Here is a 25,970-nt window from a genome sequence, read left to right as displayed (position 1 = left end):
GCTTACGTGTGTGTAATCCTAGAACCCTAGCAAACGTGTAATTTTTCTCATTTTTTTTTCTGTGTGTGTAAAAGCTCCAGCCCCTATATGACCTTTCTCTTGGAATGGGTGTCACCCCCCCACCCCCTGTATAAAAAGGCAGTGGAACATTCCTTGTCAACACGCTCTTCCACTGAATCTTAAAAAAAAACCTCCAAGAACCAAAAAAAAAAACAAACAAAAAAAAACCCAACCAACCAAACCAAAAAAACCCCAAAACGCAAAACACCAATGGAGACCCAAGTGGAGCTTGGCTGATACAGAGAGGGGAAGGGACTCCCTCTCCCCTTACCAACCCCGCCCAACCCTGCAGATGCCCAAGCAGCAGCCTTCACTTCTTCAGGCTAGATGCTGCAGTTCTTAAGGCAGATTTTTCACCATTTGTTAGTTCTTGCTTTCAAAAAGAGAAAGGAGTCTATACAAATAGGGATCAAAGCAGATTTTTGTTTTCTTAGTAACTGAAGGTATGGCGTGGGAGGGGGGAACCTTTAATCACAGACACTGTGGGAGAAAAAGGAAATGTTTTATTTAGATAAATTAAAATAGCTGTATTACTGATATGAAATAAGCAAAGCTCAAGTCATAGAGACCTTGAATTCACTCTCCAAACAGAACCAAAATTGCTCATACATTACCAAAATAGCTCCACTAAAGCAAAGTAGATTTACATTTCTTAATATGAGAAAACAACAAGGTAGGTTAGGTTCGTATAACAAACAATACACACTCTATAAAGTCTCAGGAATACCCAAATGTGTTCCGGTTAGGATATGAAAGAAGGGACCACATCTAGCTGGTGTTGGCAAGTAAGCCAATGAGGTGTGTAGCAAACAAAAGCTGTCACTAAAAACAACTCAACAGCAGGCCATTATGAGTATGAGCCCATCACAGTCAAAGTCTTCAACTGTGACCGCAAGACCAGCAGTGGGAGGTGGGGGCAACGGAGTTACGTCCAGCAAAGCAACGTAAAGTGAGGAAACACCACTGGCAGGAAAAGTAGCGAGCAGCAGGTGAGGGGTGTACTGTCCTAAGTGCCAGGTCCCTCTCTGCCCTTAAGAGGACATTACCCTTATTCCTAAGCCAGGTTCTCTATTCCTTTGATTCTTCTCTTCCTAGAACATGTTTTTGGTCCTCTGATTTCTAGGGAGGCTCTTGAAGTAAACATTATCTCAGATAGTACAGGCAAAAGCAAAGAAGAACCGAGAAGCTGTGCTTTGGGTCACTTAAGAAAGCCTCAGTAGAAGCTGCCAGGGTGAAAAGGTGAAAGTATTTGAAATAAACACCAAAACCCAATCTTCCTCTCAGAGCTGAGATATGAGGCAAGGAGGCTTGAGTACAGCTCAAAAGTCACAGGTTGGGGAAGTTCAGACAACGTGCAAATAAAACTCCCAAATTAACACTGAAGAATAGGCTCATCAAACTCTTAAGCCAATGAATCTCAACCTGATGCCCTTGTTCTGCCTGGGAGCTAGGGCAGCAGCACAGCAAGGGTAGTCAGTCTGAGAGTGTGGCCAGAACACCTCTGCCTGATGTGACAGCAAGTGGTACGATCCAGCTAGCTCCAGGATGATGCGAGCCAGCTGAGCTTGAGGTGGGACAAACAGGTGAGAAACTGAAAAACAAAACTGCCTTCTCCAGGTGTAGCTATCTGATACAAAAGAAAAGTACAGACAACAAAGACTTAAGGGGTCCTCGGAGTATCTGCCCATGAATTAAGAATTTGAAACTAAAATGGACAAGCTACATTACCCTCAAGTATATTTCATATAAATCAGTTCTCAAAAAAAATACCTTCCAGGTACAGACATATTATTTATGGTACAGTATATACAAATATAGCAGTATAGGTCAATTTATTGCTAGAATTTTATTTGGTTGTTACAAAATCTATAAGGGTATATACATTTAAAAAGGGGGGGGTGCAAGGAAGGCAGCCAGAAGAAAAAGAGTTGTCTTCAAGTTACCTAAAGTGCCAGGCTAACTTTATGCTATATTTTAACCTTTCCAAGAAAGAGAAATAGCTCAGGTAGGCAAAAAAATCTTGTTTTCTTTAAAAAAAGAGAAGCACAAGCCATAATGAGGTAAGCAGACACATTTATGGGAAAAGACTTCATCTTGCTTTAACTAAATGTTAATACTTTCAGAAAAAAAATCAAAGTTAGCCAACACTAAACTGAAGACTACATAAAGAAAAAAAACAGCCCTTAAATGTTTAAAGGAGCTCGATGGCATCCCTGGGTAACAGGGCAACTAGGATGAAGTGAAAATGGAAACGAGCTCTACTAAAGTCTGTGCCATGAAAGCTCTAGTTTCTCCCTGACTTGGCCTACAGAACGGTTAAGTTTCACAAAATTCCTCCTTTTGTGTTGCCCAAAGCCTGCGTCTAAGAACAGCACAGCACACACACAGGGAATACGGACGTGTGATTCCTTCCAGTCTGGAGACCTTTCATACCAGGCCTACGGAAATATTTAAAGGGAAGTGTATTGCACTTGCTTGTTAAGAGATTTGAAAAAACTTGCTGCCATCATGTGGTGCCCCCCTGCTCCAGGCCTACTTGATATGGGTTGGCATCCTCTGGACACAATGCCTCTAGCTACTTCGGAGCTGACAACTGTAAGGGAACCTGATGTGATTTCATGTGCTGCATTTCACAACCCCTTTGGCTTTAGGGCACAGAGGAATATACTACGTTCTTGGTAGGCCTCCAGATAAAATGTCAAGGAGTTTCCTGGGTCACAATGAGGGGCAAAGCTATCCCCTAAAGCCCCTCCTGGGTAGCCGGGCAGAGACAGTGAGCCGAGGAGCGCAGCCCTCCCATTCAGAATGGAGCCTGCATCAGAGGCAGCAGCCAGCTGCAGCTAAGAGAGGTTTGAGTAGGTCGGTGGGGGAAGATAATCTAGCTCACTCAGTGCAGAAAATGTAGCTCCCCACTGCATAACTGTTTATGCTCATAAACCCTGAAATAGGATTAAAAGTGAAAAAACCCCCAACAAGGCTTCTCTGGTTCACAGGTTGGGATCAGTTGAGGGGACAGGAACAAAAAGCCAGAATCTTACTTTTCTGAGCCAGGAGGCAGCACTGTCCTTACAGGGTCACCTCCCCCAATCTATTCCTCCAGCCTCCAAGGCAAACCCCACAGCAGCACCTGAAGGAGGTGTCTTAAGGAGACATGGACATAGTTTCAGCTGTTACCAACATTAGCGATTTTTAATAACAAGTCATTTGTTCACAGCCTGTTTCAAACTATTCTTCCGACTTCCCACAAAATATGCACAATTCTTTCTTTCATTTTAAATATTTACAAACAGAAAAGGTCTAGCTTTTAAAAGAAAGACATTTTCTGAGTCTGTATAAAGTGCAGCTAATTTAAGGCAAATTTATGTGAAATATAAAAGGTGGCTTATTCTCTCTATATACACATTTTCCAGTTTTAAAAGATAAGGTTTCCTTCCCTAAAAAAAAAGGAAAGAGAAAAAAAAGAGGGCTTGACTTTTTTCCTGGCAATTTTGAAATTAAGATCTTATTGGTTTTAGGAAATCACAGATTTCTGAATATCATATAGGTAAAATGGCCTTCTTTTTTTAAAAAAATAACTTTTCTTTATAGCCTTTTCAAACAAGTTAAAAGGTGGCAATGTGTCTGCTACAGTAGTTTGGAGGACTGGAGGATCGATGGGCTGTTTGTGTTAGGTGAGTAGATATTAGGTAGTCCTGGGTATGTACCCATTTCTAAAATATGCCTGATGAGGCTAGACACCTACAGCTACCCTTAGCTCCAGGAAAGAGTATCTTCCATCGCCATCAGAATCAAATGCTCTCAAAGTCTCTAGTTCTGGCACAGCAGAACCTAAAGAGTTCCAGATTTCCTGATAGGTCAGTTTCCCATCCACGTCCTGGCCAGTCTTGTGGAATAAATCCTGAAGATCTGTTAAAAAGGAATTACAAAAAAATGAGTATGTCTATACATATAACTAAATTTACTCAACAGTTTAAAAAGGAGCCTCAGCTGAATGCAAAGTACTAAAAGCTATTTTGCGGACTTTGTTTCCAAAAGGTAAGACTTACTATCTCACTAAATCAGAAAGACCAATTCTTGACCCTTTAAGAATGAGAGGAACACTGGCACTATCCTTCCAAAACAGAAGCAGTGACAGATAATCACAGAGAAATGAATGGGCTGGCATTCTCTGTGTCCAAGGCTTTCCTTTTAGATTTACCAGATTCTATTCTTTTTTTTTTTTTTTAAAGATTTTATTTATTTGAGAGAGAGAATGAGAGAGAGAGAGAGCATGAGAGGGGAGAGGGTCAGAGGGAGAAGCAGACTCCCTGCCGAGCAGGGAGCCCGACGCGGGACTCGATCCCAGGACTCCAGGATCATGACCCGAGCCGAAGGCAGTCGCTTAACCAACTGAGCCAGCCAGGCGCCCCATACCAGATTCTATTCTTATGTTGATTGGGTAAAAAGGACGGGTGAGGCCTTAAGAGCTAATGATAGGAGCTGAGCCCGTAAAACAGACTATGGCATACTGTTAGTCAAACAGAGTTACTGTATCACCCAGCAATTCCACTCCTAGGTATATACTCAAAAGAAATGAAAACATATCCCCACACCAACACTTGTACATGAATGTTCATAGCTGCATTATTCCTAATAGCCAAAAAGTAGAAACAATCCAAATGTCCACCAACTGATGAATGGATAAAATGTAGTATATCCATACAATGGAATAATATTTGGCCATATAATGGAATGAAATACCACTACATGCTACAACATGGATGGACCCTGAAAACATTACGCTAAGTGAAAGAAGCCATGTTGAAAGAATCATGGATATGAGGCCATGGATCATATGATTCCATTTATATGAAATACCCAAAACAGGCAAATCCAAAGATTTTGGTTGACCGATTAGTGGTTGCCAGGGGCTAGGGCGTGCGGGAACAGGGAGTGACTATTTAATAGGTACAGGATTTCTTTCCAGGATGATAAAAAAATGTTCTGGAATTAGATGGTGCTGATGGTTGTACAACATGTGAATATACTACAAACCACTTAATTATACATTTTAAAAGGGTGAATATTATGGTATGTGAATTTCATCTCAATTAAAAAAAAAGCAAAAGACTACAGATCTCTTCGAAGCGATATATACAGTATGTATAAAGCATCAGGCACCTGTGTGCTCTCTTCCAGCTAAGAGAGAGAGTAGTATCACCCATTGATCTATAGCTTCTTTTCAATTTTGAAGGTATTATTTGAGCCAAAAGGATTGGACAGTTTCTATCAACAGTCTCTTCTGGTATTTTCTCAAAGGCCCATAATAAAAAGGAGGACTGATTATTTACATAACGTTTTAAAAGGACTTGATTGTGTCCCCACAGAATGACTTAATAGATTTAGTCTCTAATACCAGAAGACAGTCAGAGGCTTCTGTTTCTTTAGAAGTCTTCCTAAATCCTTTTCCTCTCTTCATTTAGTCAACCCCACACCTAGATTCTATAGGCCTCCTGCTGTTTGGTACTTAGGAAGAATGGAAATGGCCTGAAGGGACAGAAAGCTGTTGCAATACAAGGTCAATCAAGGAGTTCTGAGCTTTCGAAGAAGGCCCTACTTTCAGTCCTGAGACAGATCCAGTGAAGCAGCTAGAGAATCTCAAAAGCTCTGAAAGCCAGAAAAAGCAGGTGGGACGCTTGTTCTCAATGTCTGCCACCAAGTGGCTAGCTGGAAAATATTTTTTGTGTGTATAGGGCATGAGCTTATAAAATTGTTAGTAGTATTCAAATAAAAATCTTATTGCTGCTTTGGGTCATTTCAAAAGTGTAGTCATCCAAAGTACGTAAGGCCTATGTTAGAGACTGAAGTACAAATGTTAAGACGGCTATTTCTTAATCTGCTCTGACAGTCTTTCCTCCATTCATTCTCAATTTTTGATGTAATAAATGGCAAGTGGGAGAAGGCACTTGTATTGCCAATCAACAGTTTAACACTCTCCTGTCTCCCCAGAAAATAGAAAGAAAAAAAAAACTGGGGATAAGGGGAAAAAGGAATTGCATTTATATGGCTATATAAGTCTTAATGTTTTAAGCATTAATTATAGACCGTAGATAACTCATTCACTTAACAGATATTCACCTGTACCAGGCACTATGCTAGGGGCTGGGAGTAAAGTTAATTTTCTATCTTCCCAGGAAATTACAACAGAGTGACATGTGCTAAACAGGGGCAAATATACAATATTATACAGAGCATACAGAGGAAGCATCTAATCCAGTCCTAGGAGGTAGGAAATTGTTTCCTGGTGGAACAGTATCTAAGTTAAGGTGGAGAGCCAGACAAAGGTAGGTGGGTGGGAATGGCTGATTTTCCAGGCAGTTATCGAATGCACGATCAGGTGACTCTAAACATCACAATGAAGAACAGCATATACGCTGAAGAAAGCAAGGCAAACACGTTTTACTGGGAATCATCTCCTTCCTACTAAAGTTTATCTTGTTGATTTTCAGCCAAAGGACCCCTCATTTTTGGAAGACCTTAGCAAATAGGGTCAACTTCCATTTTGCTAATCTCACAATATTGTGGTTGCTTATTTGCCTTCTCCACTAAACCGTCATATCCTTGAGGAAAGTGAGACCGTATCTCGCACTGTATTTTTACTGCTTAGCACTGGGTCTAATTAGGCACTCAATGAACGAAGGCTCTATAGTGCGTTGGTTAAGAGTGCAAACTTTGGTGTCAGACTGCCTTTCTGCCTCAGTCAGTCCATTATTTGCTGTGTGGCCTCAGGCAGTTTCCCTACTGAGAAAATGGGTATAACACATGAATATTTATGCTCCCAGGACTGTTAACAGGACTATATGATGTAATGCATAGCATATCAAGTATCTGGCTCACAGGAAGTGCTCAACGTTAGATAGGATTCTTTTTCTTACAAGTTAAAAAAATTACAAAATTTGAGCTTTGAACATTTTCCCTATTACTCCATGGTATAAAAATTTACCTTTGATGCTAGAAATTCCTGGTAGGGCAATAGGTCTCAGCTGCACAGCTTTCTCAGTTTGATCTCCAAGAGACTGTGGAAATTTTGGCAATGCCGACGGCTTTGATGTGAAACTCTGTACTTGCTCTGTAACAAACACATACCGTTGTAGTATTATCAAATCTGACACCAAATTAAACCAGTACTGAAAGTCACTTTTTAGGGCAATTGCATATGTACTTAATTTAAGAGAAACGGTTCAGAATTAAGTAGCACAGTGACCACCTGAAGTTAAAGGCATGGACTGAGATATGTTGTGTAGGCAAGTGAAGATCAATCAGTATCAGATAACATTAGGGTTTAAGTTGTGGGAAGCCCATGGGAAGCTCTTATAGTACAAGTGAGCATTATATAGGTTTAGATGCTAAGAGTTTAAGCTGCAAGTAAGAACAGCATTGGACATCTGATATCCTAGGAGCCATACTATAAGCCTGACCTGGGGTATGTGCCACCAGATCAGCTGGTGCTGAAAGAGGGCTTTCATATGATTATGCAGCATGATGTTAGGACAAAGCCTCCCACTGTAGTCTGTCCCCCATCCGAAAGAGAGTAAGAGAGGTTGTAATGCTTTCCCCCAAATGAAAAAATATTTGTGGGGAGTAGGGGTCAAAGCCAACCCAGTCCAGTGCTTTGGTTACATCCTTGTGGCATCTGCTAATATTGATTAGGTATATCCCTACCTAGAGCCAAGGGCCTTTCCAACTCAATGATCCTATCTATCATTTGTTAATGGTTTTTCAGAAGGACTAGTATTTATTTTTAAGTAAATTTTATGCACTTAGAGTAATGAAAAGACTCCGTAAACAACATTTAGGGCTGGTTTAATATACACTATGACAGTTACATTTTTGCCTATAATTGGATGCAGACAGCATGGAGAAGTCTATTTCAAGCTAAACATTACCCATTCTTTCCTTAATAGTCTGGAATACAAATCATGTACAAAATGGGCTTTTTCTAAATGAAACCAAAGTGTATCAGCTTCATCTCGATGCACTCAGGCATCATTCCCTCAGTTTGATTGGTCTTGCTGGAACACCTTTCCCCACTCCCTGTGTGGGAGGCAGGCTGCCCAAGCCTGCGTGAAATATTCAGAAGCCAGCCCTGAGTATCTCACCTTTGTCAGTGGTGTCTGGAGGCCTGTTGCTCTCAGGTTTGTTTGTGAGAGCACTGATCAGCTGCAGTTTCTCTCTTAGCTTGGATACTTGAGAATCTGAACTATCTTCTTTCTGCCCAAAACAAAGATCACAGAAGGCTTAAGGTGGAAGTGAGACCTTATCTGATTCCTCATTATATTCCCAGAGCCTATTTAGCATGTAGGGCTTGACTTCCAGTATGTTCCCTATTAAAAATAATAAAAGAATGAATCAACAAATACTAGAAATACCTTTGGTACTCAGAGTTGATAAGGGCCTAGTGGGATTTGAGGCTAGATCATAAAGGGAACATTATGCAACAGATGACCTGATTCACTGTGAACATCTGGCTGATGGGGGAAGGTATGCATGTGTCAGCAGTAAAGGAAATGTACCCTTGCTCAGGTGCCCATGCAACACCAATTTCCTAAATGAGTAGATATTATTTTCTAGAAACTATTTCACACTAAATAATTTTCCTGATATCGTACTTTACCTTGTGACTAGACAAATTTAGGGAGAGTGTTATGCTCTTATCACCTTTAAAAAAAAAAAAAAAAAAGCAACCAACCCTGGCTTTTCCTTCTCTCCCTCCTATATGAGGATTCAACTGGTGGCAGGAACTGTTGAGAACACACAGAAGGAACTGCAAAATTCCTAATTCATTAACTTACTTATATCTTTTTAAAAGTTTCTTCTCTATGCCCTTTCTCATTCCCAGGATGACCCAGAGTGGCATATAAAAAATACATTTAATTGTAAAAAAAGAGAAGTCTGATTTCTATGAGGCTTAGGCTCTTCTAACTGCTTAGCCTAGTGTGAAAGGCCCTAATCCTATGTTCAGTGACAGCACCAACTTATTACATTTTCTTTTATTCAGTTATTTCCCTCTCATCTTTATTTCTACTCTCATAGTTACCATATAGAAGATCGCTCTTGGTTTATTATAGAGCTAATATATGGACACAGGTGACTAAAGCTAGGTACTAAATACTTGAGTTTACAAAGAAATTAGGGAGAAATTATATCTGGTTAGGAGGCTTAGATGAGGGATGCTTAGGACAAAGGGACCAACACACTGGGATGACAGTTTAAAACACGAAGGGTCTGAAAACAAAACCAGGAAATTTAGGCAAAAAATGTGCATGAGCTGCATTTGATTCTGAGGTTTACTATTAAAATCTGGACTGTTGCTGAAATCACTATGAATCTCCAGCAGTAACCACCTGTGACTTTTTGTGTTCAACATGTATATCTGGATCTTTGGTTTTTCTTGTAATTCCCCAGGTGGGTTATTTTTATTTATTTTTTCCAAAAGCAGTTAGAAAACTCAACAAAAGCCTAGCTCACAAAGCATTAAAATCTTAATATCGCTAGACTATATGAAACAGGGAAGAACGAATGTAGATGGAAAGTATTACATTGAAAACTGCCTGTACTATGTATGGTTCATTTCCAAGTGCATTTCCTCTGAACCTCATATCCTTGAGCTCCTCACACACAATGGGCATCTCAGATGGTATTTTAGCCACTCAGCCACAATCTTCTGGGCTTTTACTTTATCTTACTCCGGTTCTTATAATATTAACAGTCTAATCACAGAGAATGTTGCAAATAAACTTTCTTTCCTGGGATATCAAAGCATATCACAGATTGTCCTACCTTGACAATATGTCAGGGAAGAACTTAAAAAAACAGGGGAAGAGACAAGGTGAAAGGAACGGGCTGGGCCTTAAATGGACTACGTATGTACTGAGACTGCAATCTAAAAATAAATGCTGGGGCGCCTGGGTGGCTCAGATGGTTAAGCGTCTGCCTTCGGCTCAGGTCATGATCCCAGGGTCCTGGGATCGAGTCCCGCATCAGGCTCCCTGCTCCTTGGGAGCCTGCTTCTCCCTCTCTCTCTCTCTCTCTCTCTCTCTCTCTCTCCGTCTCTCATGAATAAATAAATAAAATCTTTAAAAAAAAATGCTGATTAGTCACCAGTTTTCGATGATCTCCGCCTCTGTTCTCTGTCATGAGTACAGATAACTTATTGTCTTAGCTTGAAAGTCATTTCCTGGGACGCCTGGCTGGCTCAGTCAGTTAAGTATTTGCCTTGGGCTCAGGTCATGATCCCAGGGTCCTGGGATCGAGTCCCACATCGGGTTCCGTGCTCAGCAGGGAACCTGCTTCTCCTTCCCCCTGCTTCTGCATGCTCCTTCTCTAAGACAAATAAATAAAAAATCTTAAAAAAGAAAATTCATTTCCTTAGGGAAGCTTTCCTGATCTCTGCTAACATCCTCATCATACCTTATAGTTTTTCTTTGTAGCACTTACCATACTTGTGCTTAATTATCTGTTCAATTATGTATGAATGATTTTCTGACTTTGAGCTCCACCAGAATAAGGGTCACATGTCTGTCCTGCTCACTGTGGTCACCCCAACTCCTTGCACAAGGTAGATGCCTGATAAAGTACTCCCTTGTTCACTAATATACTAATTTACTAATCACTTTGTCCTGAAGTTGCAGCAAATGGAGACTAAAGTGCTCCTTTTGAGAAAGAAACAGTAGCTCAAAAGCACAAATATGCTGTTGTGGTTTATTTGTTTTTAAGTAATCTCTACCCTCAACTTGGGGCTTGGACTCACAACCCCGAGATTGAGAGCTGCATGCTCTATCGACTGGAGTGGCCAGGTGCCCTTCAAAAGCACAAAGATGCTGATGTATTATTTTTACCTCAAAATAAGCCCCCCTTATTTATCTTTATGCTTTGGGTTTTTAATGTATCTGTTCTGTTGGTCACTTGATGCAAGGACTCTCTTTTCAGAGCGGTGGCTCTATCATCCATCTTAAAGGGTAAAAACAACAAGATTAAAGGCAAACATTAAAACTTCAACAACATCAGGGCGCCTGGGTGGCTCAGTCGGTTAAGTGTCTGCCTTCGGCTCTGGTCATGATCCCAGGGTCCTGGGATCGAGCCCTGCATCGGGCTCCCTGCTCAGTGGGGAGCCTGCTTCTCCCTCTCCCACTCCCCCTGCTTGCGTTCCTTTTCTCGCTGTGTCTCTCTCTCTGTCAAATAAATAAATAATATTTAATAAAAAAATAAAACTTAAACAACATCTAACACTTTTAAAACAAATTGGTCAAACTTCTTTAAAGGCTCTTAGAGCACTTTCAACAGAAATTCCAGTAGAACGAGAGGAGAGGGAGAAAGTTTGCTGAGATACAAAGCTGAACCTGAGGATTCACAAACCTTAAAACTTCTGAAGCATAAACAGTGAGAGGACTTAACACCCAGAAGCATGCTAGGTAGGATGCTGCTGGAAGACACAGCAGGACAGATGGTACTACTAACAATTTCCTCTTCTGGAGGAAAAGAAAGTGGAGAGGAGAGGGACAGTATGGGGAGTTTGTGGCAGAAAGTTTTCACTATAAGCCTTGAAAACCTTTAAGGCCTACTACTCATCAAATCACCCCAAATTCCTAGCCCCTACTTAGCTGAGTTCAAAAGGGCTTTTTAAAATAAGGCTCCTTTAATCTTCACAGCTTTGTAGTAAATTACACACCCTTGTAAAGCAGGAGGGGGAACAGGTCTTCTGATCTGTCACCCTCCAAGCCACATCAAGCAAGCTGCCAAGGCTCCACTGTGGCAGAGCCGGTTCAAAACCTGACGTCCGGGGGCCAGAGTTCAACTTTACTTGTGGGCTTGTTTCTAGCTCTGCTGCTTATGTCAATTTATGGTATAATTTCCTGTTTTAGGTTTGCATTTCTTTACATATGCCTGTGTCTTCATTGTATGAAATCTTTAAGGGTGGGGCTTGTAGCTATTAAAAAATAATCCCCATGGATCTCAGCACAACGTCTATATGAAGGGGATTAAAAAGCACACATTTTATTGACAATAACATGAAAACCAGTAAAACACACGGTCTGCCAGCATCAATGACTTAGGGCACTCAGTATTCTCACATAAAATGGCAGGATGGACTCAATGATCTCTCAAGTTGAGGAGCTGATCTAGTCTGGTCTGTTTTAAATGGCTTTCCTGCGTTATATGCAAAAGGTTCACCCAAACATGCAGACCAAGCAGGATAAATTTGAAAGTTCAGGCTTAAAGAGACAGCAAGATTCTTCAGTCATTGTTACTGTCAATGCTCCCACCCTTACCAACTTAAAAAAGAGCAAGAAGACCTCCCCTGGAAATATGTGCCAGAGCTTCCCTACCAGACGGGTCACTGGTAATATGATAGGAGGCTTGCCATTTCTGCCAATGGCTTGGGGTGAGGCCCTGGCAAGCAACTAACTCCTCTACACCCCCCCCTTTCCAGATCGGGGCTAACTCTGCCTGTGCCACTCACATCACAAAGCTAGTGTGAAGCATGGTATGAATGCATAGCCTCTCAAATATGCCAGGGGACTGGATCTGAAAAATCTGTGGAGTGTCATCCATGGAGACAAAACACACTGCAACACAGAACATACCACAAAAGATCCAAAAAGGCTTACCATGCTGAGGGACAGGTTCGCTTGCTTTTCTACCTTGCTCACAGCAACCAGATCTGTTTCTATCCAGTTGACTCTCTGGGTAAGCTTACTGACTGGCTCATTCATCCCCCCGAGTTTAAGATCATTCTGTCTCTGGTACCCCACTAGGGCACTGTTTACCTCCTCTAAAGAGTTGTGAAGGTACAGGATATCCTGGAGTGGAAATAAATCAAACTGTGGAATCCAGCTAAAGACATACACTAGACAAGCAGGCCAGCAGCACTAAACAACTATTACTATATCACGTTACTGAAGTAAACACCTTTTCCTGGTTTAGACCATTGATTGTCTGTCTTGGGTTTGTCCCTCCACTCTAAATTGCTCCGAGTTCACTCCCTCTGGAATTGTTTGACCTCAGCTAGACAAGAGGGGAAAGGGGACTACCTACATGATTCACTTTCTGGTCCCAGAAAGCTGAGAGCTTGGGAATTGATCTCCCAATGTTTACCTCACCTGCTGGCGGGAAAGCTTGCTGGGTTATTAACTGAAACGCCTATTAACCTAATTTGTCAGAACAAAACTACCTTAGGAAAAATACCAATTACTGAATTGGCTCATGTAGCAAAACCATAACAAGTAGTGCATTATTTAGTACAAGATTCAATTATTTTTATTGACATTCTCCAGTACTGATTGCTACTTAAAAAGGAATGATGACTACAGGTTTTAGAGGGCATTAAACTCAGGACAGGAATTCTTCTTAGTGAAGATTTCCTTTATTTTCTTTAATGTGATTCTGAACTCAATAGCCTTTTCCCTCCTCTTGTCTTTAGAAAATCTTGACTTCCAGGGATATGCTTTCCAACATTTTAGAAATGTTAAACTTGCCCAGATTGCTATTTTTCATAAACAGTTTCAGGATAATCTGGCTATTCTATGTCTTCCAAGATGTGAAAAGGAATTTACTCCACTGATTGACATGCAGGGAAAAAAAGCAGAGTGCCAAAGAAGAACCAGGACAGCATCTTGGATTCCTAAGAGAGCAACACACATTGCTGTCTGCTCAGCTCTCAGGCGGGCAAATATATGCATGGGATGAGGCACGACAACACTGAGCCCAACTATTCAGGTGGCCCCCAGAGTCCACTGTGGGCACAGGGAGTAAAGCCAGAGACAGAAAGTACCTGTTTCAAATTCTCACTGTGGGTTTTATTGTCAAAATCTGATGTGGCTGAAGGTGATGGAATGATCTGGTTGCTTCCACTGGTCTCTTTCAAGAAGTGCCAATTCTGTTAACAGAAATGGAGGTTTAGTATAGGCAACAACTAATTATCAGGTCTACTTAACCATCTGGGATGGTCCTAAAACATTCTAGCTTCCCAGAGGGGGCATTCACAGATTAATCAACAATTACTTCCCAGGAGCCTACAGTGTGACCAGTCTTGTGCTAGGCCCCAAGGGCACCAGGTACTCTTGGGGATGCCAGCCTGAAGCATGGACTGGACCAGCAGCACCCAGACTCGTCAGGGAACTGAGATCCTCCCAGTCTGTTTCTTGTCTCTGAATGGAATGAACTCCCCAGAAACCAGTCCTCCTCTCCTCCATTACCTGTACTCCCAGAGAAACTACAGAATCACTATCACTCTCAGGGGCCAACTCAGTCTGGACCTGGCTAGTGTCATCACTTCCCCAGGACTGAAGAGGTTTGTGCACTCAAAGAGTAGCCAGTCATGTAACCACTAGCCTCGGGCACTGAGTACAACGAAGCATGCACATTATTCATTTTTCCAGTTTTAACAGCACATGCCAAGATTTATGTCTGAAGGTTACCCTTCCCTTCCCATCCCCTTCCCACCGCTCAAGTCTCTCTTTGCAGAGAATGAACACATTTATATATACACTTTTTCCCTCTAGTGGAAAAACTTTGCATGGCTTAATCTTTCAGGGTTCATATCTATGACTTAGTATAAAACGTGCCAGTGGGGAGGATTACCACTGGCAACCATGGAAGTTTAAAAGAGGCAAATTTAATTACAACAGATTGCAATTAGGGAAAAAAAATGGTTTTCCCTGAAATTTGAAATCCTAGACATTTATCAACCCTGCTTTTAGAAGAAACAAAAGGCAACAATAAAGAAAATAGAGAGGCAGGAGAAAAAAACCCCATGGTTCTCTAAAGCATGAATTTTTGACTTAAGAAACATGTATTTTGGAAAATATTTATTGAGAAAATGCTCAAAATATTAACATAAGAGTAATGAAAGAATTGTTGAGTTTATTATTATGGATCCCACAGTTACTCAGCAGCAGAGGTGGAACTGGAATCCAGAGTGTCTGAACACCAGCTCAACAACTGTTCCTTTGGGTCAGCCCCATTAAATACCAGTGAGGAATACTTGTTCTGAAGAAATGAAAAACCGTCCCCTTCTAGAGCTCTAATATAGCCCTGGTCTCCTTGGTACAAACTGCCCAGTTTAAACCTGAAACTCCAAAGCTGGAAAAGAGCATGTGGGATAGACCTAGAAATTAGTAGAAAAGCTGGGGAACTTTTGTGTGCCTTGAACAGTCCTGATTTCATGTACATATAACTCATCTCCCCAGCAAGACGGCAAGGGCTATGCCATCCTTTTCTCCCTTCGTAAATCTTTCATGGAGCAGACTACTCACTAGGGGATTGATTAAGGCCTCAGAATGACTGTAGACCACTTACACCCACACAACATGAAGAGACATTTGAAGACAATTCCTGAGCACTGCAGGGGTTTGCTTCTGCCTCACTTATCTGCTGCTGCGTAACAAATCATCCCCAAACTTTGTGGTTTAAAACAATTTATTATTCCCATGATTCTGTGGGTTGACTGGGCTCAGCAGGTATGGGAGTATTCTTCTGTTTCACATGGTGCAGGCTAAAGTCTTTCTTTCTCTCACACTTTCATACACACACGCACACGCAAGCACTCACGACTGCATCCAACTGGGAATCTGGCTGGAGCCGGAACATCCCAGATGGCCTTTCATTTCTAGAGTCCTCTTCACTTGGCCTCTCACCATTTCAGTCTGGGAGCTCCATCCAAATTCCCAACCCACAGAACAGTGAGAAGTAATAACATGTTGTTTTAAGCCACTAAGTTTAGGGTGATTTGTTATGTAGCAATCAATACCTGTGACACTTCCCTTTCCTTCTCCATTTTCCTTCCTACCCATTCCACCCAGGAACTGTCTCTTACTGTTATTTCCTCTAGTATGTTTGCAAAAGACTCAGCTTTTAATTTTATTCTCTTTAACTGCGTAATTTACAGATTACATCTTTTAAAAAGGTGCATAGTAAGGTCTGTTCAGATGAAAGGGAAGATGGCATCACTCCTATTACACAGAAGAGGGTAGGCAGAATGCTGACTTCCCGCAGCATTTGTAAATTTCCTTACCATGTCACTCTGCAGTGACTCAATGGTTTTCTTGTGTTCATCCACAGTCTTCTGTATTGCCTCCACAGCAAGATGGACGCTGTTTAAAGTGTTGCCAATGGTAGCTACACTCTGAACAGAAACATGTTGTAAGGCCAGCATCTTTTCCTTTTTAAAATTTCTAATAGCCTTACTAAAATATAACTGATACACAATGAACCACACATATTCAAAATGTATAGGTGGTAAGTTTTGACATATACACCTGGGAAACCATTAGCATGATCGAGATAATGAACATCCATCACCCCAAGTTTCCTTAGACCCCTTTGTGATTCTTTCCTCCCCCACCCCCAGGCAGCCAATGATCCACTACATATCAGTTTGCATGTTCTAGAATTTTGTATAAATAGGACCAGTGAATGAGTACGTGGGGTTTTTTGGTCTTGTTTCTCTGGTATGGCTTCTTTCACTCAGCTTCACCTTTTTAAAATTTATCCATGCTGTAGCCAGAGCTTGTTGCTGAGAAGCATTCCATCATATGAATACAAGACAGTTTACTCACCTGTTGATGGACATTTAGGTTGTTTTCAGTATTTGACTACTACAAATAAAGCTGCTGTCAACATTCATGTGCAAGTCTTCATGTGGGCATACATTTTTATTTCCCTTCGTTGTATGCTTTTTCGTCATAATGCCTAGGTGGTGAATGGCTGATCATATGGTAGATATATGCTTAACTTTTTAAAAAGCTGCCAAGATGTGCTCTAAAATGGTTATACCACTTTACATTCCTACTGGCAGTGTAGGAGAATTCCAGTTCCTTCATATCCTCATCAGTACTGCTACTCTCAGTCTTTTTCATTTTAGCCATTCTTTTAGGAATGCAGTGGTCTATCGCTGTGATTTTATTTTACATTAAACACTGACCTAATGAAGCTCAGTGTTTTTAATTATTTCAAGTCTCTTCAAACTGAATTTCATGTAGCTTATGCAGACACAATTAACAGGAAACTACACATTTATGTTTATGTACAGTTTATGTTTATATATATATGCTGTCTGCTTCAACAACACAGTTGTTCGATTTATATTGAAAATCTACATGTAACTTCTAACTCCCCCAAAACTTAACCACTAACAGCCTGTTGACCAGAAGCCTACCAATAGCATAAACAGTTAATACATATTTTCTATACTATATGTATTATATAGTATATTATTACCATAAAGTAAGCTAAAGAAAATCATAAGAGAAAGTACATTTACGGTATTGTACAGTATTTACAAAAAAAAAAAAAATTCCACATAAGTGGACTGCATCGTTCTAGGGTCACCTGTATATATAAAATTATATATATATAACAAATAATTTTCCCAATTTAAAGGACTTTTCCTAGATAAAAACCAAGTCTTTTTCTTAAAAAACAAAAACTAGTTCTTAAATCTGGGACCCACAGATAAGGGTTTCCCACAAACTGCCCTTACCAAGCCCTGTGGTAGGTGGCAGAAGGCCACAGCTAACCCTGTAGCCTGCCACTGTGTCAGGAGCAAATAATGACTTTTGAATGACAATGGGTGGAACCATTTTTGGCTTTGGGAAACCCAGTGTTGCAGAGATGAAGGAAAAATTCCATTTGGCAGCATTTGTTCCTTTTTTGCTTTAGAATCCCATCAGCAACTGCTGAGTGGAATGAGATGCGAGTCTTCTTTAGGCTTAAGGAGCCCAAGTGGACTGAGACTTGGGAAATATGAGACATTTTAAAAAGGCCTGTCCTAAGGGAATATCCAAAAGAGTGTTACTATTTGGTGGGTGCTGTCCTCTTATTAAGATATACTGACAGTTTTATAGTTTTATTTTTTTCAAGATTTTTATTTTTTTATTTGAGAGAGAGAGACAGAGCATGAAAAGGGGGAGGGGCAGAAGGAGAAGCATCCTCCCCGCGGAGCAGGGAGCCTGACACAGGACTCGATCTCAGGACCCTGGGATCATGACCTGAGCCGAAGGTAGATGCTTAACTGACTGAGTCACCCAGGCGCCCCAGTTTTATAGTAAATACATTAGTTTTTTTAAACCAAGGTTGTTTTTATTATACAGACAGCCAAGAACCCAAAAGACCAAGAGATGACATTTTCAAAATTAAAAAAAATCATGAGATATATTGAAGTCAGGTATTTGAGATGACCTTCTACTTCAAAATGGAGCCACTTGTATTAAAAGTAGTATCTGATATTATAAGCGCACAGATTTCCAAAGAGAAAACACACTGGGTAAAAGTCTCTAAGCTGGGGTGTTATCTATGTGAGCTCTGTTGTTACAGAAGCTACGGGCATTCAAAGACATCTACTGTTAGACGATCCTCCCTTGCTGGATGTATGAGCCCATTAGGATGCAAGATAGTAAGCTCTTGTTTAAGTTTTTTTTTTTTTTTTTTTTTTTTTTAAGGAAGCAGCTGACAGAGCCATGTGAATTCTAGAGCAAAACCGTGAAACTAGTATTCTCACTCACAGCAAAGTGCCTGGCACAAACTGGAGGAAGCTCCACAAATGTTTATTGAATTAATGCAATAAACCAATGTCATTTTCTAATGCAAGACTGCAAGAGTTGCTTCTGTATTTAAAGACCACAGAGGCCTACCTTTTTCCCACTTGACTGCTGGGAAAAGTGGCAAGAATCTGGCTCATCACATTTCTCTCCTCACCCTCCCCCCCCCTCCCCTTTTAAATTTTGAGCAGATGACCATCTTGGATAAGTAGCAAACTGTGGAGACTGAGCACACACAGGTGGTATGGTTACAAAATAGCAAGTTCTGTTTCTGCAAGTGGCAGATGACTTTTTCACTCCTTTACGGAAATAATTTATATGTTTATAGAGCCTGGCATATAGTCAAATCAAACTTCTTATACACTAACTTTGAAAAGTCAAAGATCTTAGATTTGACACCCATTCTTTAGGGTTCCCTGAAGCCCTAGAATCCCTTCTTCCATTTCCTGCTGCAGGGTCTGATTTGCTTGTGTTCCAGCTAGGTACCCTTTTTTCGTTCCTACCCCTAACCACTCTCCCATCCAGCTCTACAGATTGCTGCATATTATTCAGCTGGTTGGTTACTCCCTTCTGCTCTGGGCCTGAATCCTAGGGATTAAGTAAATGGGAATTCCAAATTATTTTCTGCCTAGGCCCTAGAGTTTAGGGCACATAAGAGTGAATTGCTGAGAGGATTTATACACCCAGCAAGAGTGTTTTGAAAGTTACCTTTGCTCCACATCCTTGCCAACACTTATCATATCCTAAACTTCGAATTTTTGCATTTTCCCCAATTATTATTACATTTTTTAAAAACCTTTCTCAACCATGAAAAAAAAATAGCAATTTAGAGCAACTTTCTTCTACAGTTGGTCTGCTTTCATGAAGACATTGTGGATGATGAATTGAGAATACAAGTGATGAGAAGCAAACCCACGTGTTAACCTTTAAGAGCCCCAGAAGAGCAATCTCGGGATTCAGAGAGCCAAATAAAAAGGTGTAAATCCATAAAAACCACAACTAAACTCACCTGTTGCAAATTAGAGGCCCAACTAATCAAACCAAAACAGAGAGGTTCTGAACTGTTTAGAACACAGTGATATACTCTATTATTGCCCTCTTGGAGTAGCTGATTTCAAATGCCATGCTTTCAAAGAAAACTTGTTAGAAGGAACAGCAATAGGTTAATCTCAGTGCCCACATGTAGCACTTACCTTCTGAAGTCCCTCTACAGTGGCAGGCAGACTAATTAAGTCTGCAGCTGACTTAACGTTGGCTTTGAGGTGGTTTACTGCAGAAGTCAACAGAGAAATCTGAAAGGAAGAGAGTGACAATGAAAAGAAAATTTGGAATGAATGCTTCCTGCACAGACTCCAAAGCTGATGATAATATCAAGGCGCCCTTGGCTTTTATGTGTTTCTGTGATCCAGACATTATATGCTGTCTGCTCACAAGAGTAGAGGAACTACAATATATTGGATAGAATTGAGATCTGGAAGGCAGCAGTAATACCTCTTCCTTCCCTGCCCTCACTTTAAAAAAAAAAATAAAGATTTATTTATTTATTTGAGGGAAAGGGAGAGAAGGGGGGGAGAGAGGGGTAGAGGAAGAGGGAGAGAGAAACCTAAGCAGATTCCATGCTGAGCACGGAGCCCGATGCAGGGCTCAATCTCAGGGTCCTAAGATCACGACCTGAGCTGAAACCAAGAATTGAAGCTTAACCAACTGTGCTACCCAGGCACCTGTCTCCCTGCCCAATTTAAACACTAGTGCCAAAGAGGGAAAGGCAACTATTATTCTTTACCCTACTCCTGGCAGCTACAAGATCCAAAATCTTAAGTTACTGACAAGTTGCAGTGATTACAACACAATTCCTCAACAACTGGACAGGGAGAAAGCTAATGATCAAGGACCCCTGAAAGATTTCATTTTGGTAAAAAATAACACCTTGGTTATTTACTGAACTTTTGTTCCTGACCAAGTGGGAACATACATTATAAAGTAAAAGCCCATCATCACAAAATACAGTCTACAGGAACTTGGACAACACTTTAAACTACTTGGGGATTCGGTTTTGGTTTAACAATGTGATTAATATTTCAAACTCAATAGCTCAACCAAAGTACTACTCTGTATCTGAAGGGACTCAATAAATACCCACTGACGCGTTGACTGATGCAGTACACGTATTAAAATAGGAATTGAATAAAAATAAAATGTGTCTTCCTTTCTGCTATGTAGGGGTAGAATTCTAAATAGCTGGACTTCTCTCTTGAATGAGGACTGGGGGAACTTGTACAGGCGGCTGAGATCATATTCTAACACCTTTGCAGTGTGGCTCAAAACATTCTTAAAAGATTCTTCATTCCAAACTGATTTCCTGCCCCCAAATTCTAGGATAAGGACACAGATCTACTGATAGCAATTATATTCAGAACGGCCTCACAGAGTAACCAGTAAAGTTTCTGGGCACCTGTTATTTGCCTAACACTGTGGCGGGCAGCAGATGGATAGCAGACAAAGTAAACCTGATCCCTTCTTCTTCCCTCCGACCAGTGCTGGGCACTGCTGCAAGCACTGTGGAGACAGTGGCCAACAAGACCACGAGGTTTTGCTCTCAAGGAGCTTACATCCTAGTAGAAGGTGAAAGAAAAACAAGGAAAGTATCAAATTAACTACTAGCAAAGAATTTCAACAGAGTTCCTGGAGCAAGCAGCAGCGTGTTCTGAACCATGGAGTCCGGTAAGAAGCCCAGGAGCTCAATAACTCAGGCCTCTTTCCTTCTTTCCTTTTAGGAGGGGTACGTTCACGAGCTTCAGGCCATTTTTCATTCATTCATTACTGCAACAAATGAGCCCTATTCCATACCAGTGATCTTGTGGTATTTACATTTTAGTGTAAGGAGACAGACAATTTTATATAAGAAAAACACTGGATGGTGGGGTGCATTAGAAGAAAATTAAAATAAGGTGATCTGATTAGTGACTGGGGAGCTACTTTAGATTAGATGATCAGAGAAGGCTTCTATAAGGAGATGAAATTTTGGGGCGCCTGTGTGGCTCAGTTGGTTGAGTTATTGCCTTTGGCTCAGGTCATGATCCTAGAGTCGCAGGACTGAGTCCACGTTGGGCTCCCTGCTCAGCAGGGAGTCTGCTTCTCCTTCTGACCCTCCCCCATCTCATGTTTGCTCTCTCTCTCTCTTTCTCTCTCTCAAATAAATAAATAAAATCTTAAAAAAAAAAAAGAGGTGAAATTTGAACGGAGATCTTAGTAACAAGGACTTAGTCAAAGACTGAATGAAATACATTTCAAAGCAGAGGGAATTGCTAAGACAAATGTCCCAGGGCAGGGAAGAGCTTGGCATATTTGAAGAATAGAAAGAAGGCTTGGTGGCAGGAACATATAATGTGAGTGAGAAAGGGGGAGGAGGAGGGAGAGACGGAGGGAGGGAGGTAGAGAGAGAGGTAGAGGGGTGGAGGTACGTAGGTAACATTAAAGAAATAATTACTAGATGTGATAATAACAAATAAAGTTCAAAGAAAAGAATATTTGTGTAGGCTGAAAGGGACAGGCTTCACTGAAGTGGGACTCAAATTAGACTCTGACGGAGAAGTAAGCCTTTTATATATAAAAATAAAGCAGGTTTTCTTTCTAGGTTAAATAGGTAAGTGTGGCATTAGGAAATAGGTAGGGAACAAACAGCATGAATAGGCCCAGGAATACCTTTTCTTCATGGCCTTTTTCGAAGTGACAATGATTTATTTATTTGTGTGATGACTTGATTAAGGATTCTCTCTTCCACTAGACTGTAAGCTCCATGGCATCACGGACCATGTCTATTTCAGCATTTTCCATAATATGCCCGGCACACAGACAAGCATCAGTAAGTATTCACTGAATGAAGGTGTGGCTGAGAAAGAATACCCTGTCTAGGAGGGACAGTGAGAAGACTAGTCCAAGCACAGTAGAGGGTAGAGGCTAGGAAGGAGGAGATAAGCCTAAATAAGGAGTCAACTAATTTTTCTCACTAAAATGGCTGAAACAATAAAAACTGTTTAACAACAATCATCTCATAGGGATTTATGAATGTTTTAAAATATATCTACAAATTTTCTGATAGTCTTTCCCTTCAACAGGTGGAACCTAATCGCCTTCCCTGGAATGTGGCCTGCCCCAGTGACTCACCTGCAGCCAATAAAGTGGAAGTGACAATGGGCAACTTTGGAAACTAGGGCTTCTTCTTTGCTCCCTTTTGGATCACTCACTCATGGAAGCCAGCTGCTATGTTGTGAGAACATGCAAGCAGCCCCGTGGAAAAGCCCACGTTGAGAGGAACTAAGACCTGTGGCCAACAGCCATGTGAGTAAAGATCCTCCAGTCCCAGGGAAGTCTTCAGATGATGCAGCCTTGGCCTAGATCTTAAAGGCAACCTTAGAGAGATCCTAGCCAGAACCATTGAACTAAGCAGCTCCCAAATTCCTGACCCAGAGAAACTCTGAGGCAATAAATGCTTGTTGTGTTTGGGACAAATCTAACACAGCGAAAGATGACTAATACAGGCAATGAGGATTAAATGAGATATATAACTAAAGCTCTTTTTTTTTTAAGACTTTATTTATTTATTTGACAGACAGAGACACAGCGAGAGAAGGAACACAAGCAGGGGGAGTGGGAGAGGGAAAAGCAGGCTTCCTGTGGAGCAGGGAGCCTGATGCGGGGCTGGATCCCAGAATCCTGGGATCCCATGACCTGAGCTGAAGGTAGATGCTTAACAACTGAGCCACCCAGGCGCCCCTATAACTAAAGCTCTTAGTACAGTACGTAGTACAAACAAAATACCAAATCAGTGTTAGCTCTTTAACTGTGAAATTTAATAAGCACTTAAACATGTCTTTCTCTATAAATGCTCCAAAATATTCAGACGAATCTTCAACATTCCAACTCTATTTAAAATGAAAATGGGTGAGAAACCTCAGCCCACAGAGAGATACTCTCAGCAAACTATAAACCTCTTAAGAGTATCAATTACATCACAGAGATTGTTTTAATCCATACCTTTAAAAAGATATGAATAATACTGAGGTTTGAAAAGGACTTAAAGGAGGGGTGCCTGGGTGGCTCAGTTGTTAAGTGTCTGCCTTTGGCTCAGGTCATGATCCCAGGGTCCTGAAATCAAGCCCCACATTGGGCTCCCTGCTCAGTGAAGAGCCTGCTTCTCCCTCTCCCACTGCCCCTGCTTGTGTTCCTTCTCTTACTGTGTCTCTCTCTGTCAAATAAATAAATAAAAATCTTAAAAAAAAAAAAAAAGGACTTAAAGGAAACAGGTATTTTTTTTTTAAGATTTTATTTATTTTTTGACAGAGAGAGAGAGAGAGAGAGAGAGAGAGAGAGAGAGACAGTGAGAGAGGGAACACAAGCAGGGGGAGTGGGAGAGGAAGAAGCAGGCTTCCTGAGCAGGGAGCCGGAGAAGGGGCTCGATCCCAGGACCCTGGGATCTTGACCTGAGCTAAAGGCAGACGCTTAACGACAGAGCCATCCAGGCGCCCCAGGAAACAGGCATTCTTATGCATTGTTAACGGGAATGTAAATTGGAGAAGACCTGTAAAAGGTTATGTAGGAGTATCTGTCAAAATTTGAGTGTTTAGAGACGCCTGGGTGGCTTAGTCGGTTAAGCATCTGCCTTGGGCTCAGGTTACGATCCCAGTATCCTGAGATTGAGTCCTGCATCAGGCTCCTTGCGCAGCAGAGTCTGCAGCTCTCCCTGCCCCCTGCTTGTGCTTGCTTGCTCTGTCTCTCTCTTTGGCAAATAAAAATAAATAAATAAATAAAAATTTGAGTGTTTATATCCTTTAATTTAGCAATTTCATTTCTAGAAATCTATCTACACATTACTTGCTCATGTACACAAAGATGTATGCACAAGAGTATTTACTGCTTCCCTATGTGTAATAGCAAAACACTAGAAACCATCCAAATGTCTATTGCTAAGGATGAGGAGATATATTATTATACATGTATATATTAGATATATTATATTGAATATATATACATATATATATTATTGTGTAGAACAATATACACTGAATGACTCCAACCATTTGGTCTCTCTCACACACACATACACACACACTAATGCATAAGCTAATTCTTATTAAAGCTATTAAGATTTTCATAGAAAGGGGGCTAGAAGAATGCAGCCCAGACAATGGCAGTGGACATCTGTGGAGACTGGTGATGTGTGTGTAATGGGGGAACATACAGAGATGGGGGTTGAAGGGGAATTTTCATAAAAGTTCCTATGTATTTTATTGTTTAAACCTTATATTAGAATACATGCACGTATTACTCATAAAATTTTAAAGACAAAAGATGGGAAAGAAATACACACATAGGAAAAAGACATCACAACTCCGGAAGCATTTAACAGATTTTCTAGGCTGGCCCTTTCTTCCATGACCTTCACTGGGCCTTCTAAGGCTATCTTAAAGTGCTCAATCATAAAGTTCGAGGAAGGAGGCCTTCCCTCAGGTATGTTTTACTCAGCACCCCAAAGTATGTATACAATTGACTCAATACCAACTTGATGGGCAAGAATACGGTTATTCCAAAAGCCCTATCAATTGTGTGGTTATCTTTTGGCCACCAAGGGAACAAACTGCTTCCACTGACAACTGGCCAGATCCTAAAAGACATAAGCTGTGTTCTGGGTGGAGTGATCTAGGTAGAAACTATTCTTCCAGGTACTACAATATCCTGAGGCTAATCAGAAGCATCTCAAGAACGGTATGGCCTCCCAAATGGCCAGTGTGGCTGGAGGCAGGTGCAAAACCAGAGGAGCAGGTGCAAGTCAATGCAAGTAGGATAAAGTGAAGTACTGTTCCACTTCTCCCCATCCCCCAAACACCCCAGGCCTAGGGTATCAGCTGCTTCCCTGAAAGAGTATACCCTGGAGAGCAGACCATTAACTCTCTAAATACCAAACATCACTTAGGACTTCTTACTCATGTACAAGACCTGAACCCACATTGGTCACTAGGACTCAGCTACATTCCCATAAACTGCAAAGCTGGATTCCATCTTTCAGCATAATCCTCTTGTAAGAGCAAAGAAGTGTCAGTATCTCTGGAAAAGTACAGCAAAGCTGTATGTGTAACTATAATGGAGAGACAAGGGGCACTCTCCTTTGACTAACTTTGGGACTGCTCTAGTCTCTGATAGACATTCTAGAATGTCAGATCAGATTCAAGCATTATAGAATTTATCTCTAAAAGTCACACAATATAGTTCAAAGAGTCTAAAAAGTTGAAAAGTTAAATAGAAACCATTAAGAAAAAACCCCCCATTCCAGCCAAAAGA

General features: G+C 41.0%; 1 protein-coding gene across 4 annotated transcripts in view; it reads right to left on the bottom strand.

Moving 5' to 3' along the window:
• Positions 1-543: 543 nt before the first annotated feature.
• EFCAB14 (EF-hand calcium binding domain 14) overlaps positions 544-25,970 on the bottom strand; it is a 39,323-nt gene continuing 13,896 nt past the window's right edge. Inside the window, exons 4-11 of one of the 4 annotated variants that reach the window (XM_025856027.2) lie at positions 19,829-19,927; positions 16,112-16,222; positions 13,871-13,975; positions 12,708-12,899; positions 10,965-11,049; positions 8,199-8,312; positions 7,043-7,168; positions 544-3,966 (exon numbers count right to left, since the gene is read on the bottom strand). In XM_025856027.2, coding sequence (XP_025711812.1) covers positions 3,791-3,966; positions 7,043-7,168; positions 8,199-8,312; positions 10,965-11,049; positions 12,708-12,899; positions 13,871-13,975; positions 16,112-16,222; positions 19,829-19,927 — 1,008 coding nt within the window. In that variant the 3' untranslated portion in view covers positions 544-3,790. The remainder of the gene's footprint in view (positions 3,967-7,042; positions 7,169-8,198; positions 8,313-10,964; positions 11,050-12,707; positions 12,900-13,870; positions 13,976-16,111; positions 16,223-19,828; positions 19,928-25,970) is intronic. The other 3 variants (XM_025856024.2, XM_025856025.2, XM_025856026.2) reach the window with 3 other exon arrangements.

This window comes from Callorhinus ursinus, unplaced genomic scaffold (assembly GCF_003265705.2).
Source record: "Callorhinus ursinus isolate GAN/ISIS: 27379988/994484 unplaced genomic scaffold, GSC_fseal_2.0 scaffold18, whole genome shotgun sequence".
In the NCBI taxonomy this organism is placed as follows: domain Eukaryota; kingdom Metazoa; phylum Chordata; class Mammalia; order Carnivora; family Otariidae; genus Callorhinus; species Callorhinus ursinus.
The sequence above is the reverse complement of the archived record's forward strand: the minus strand, read 5'-3'. Positions and strand labels throughout refer to the sequence as shown.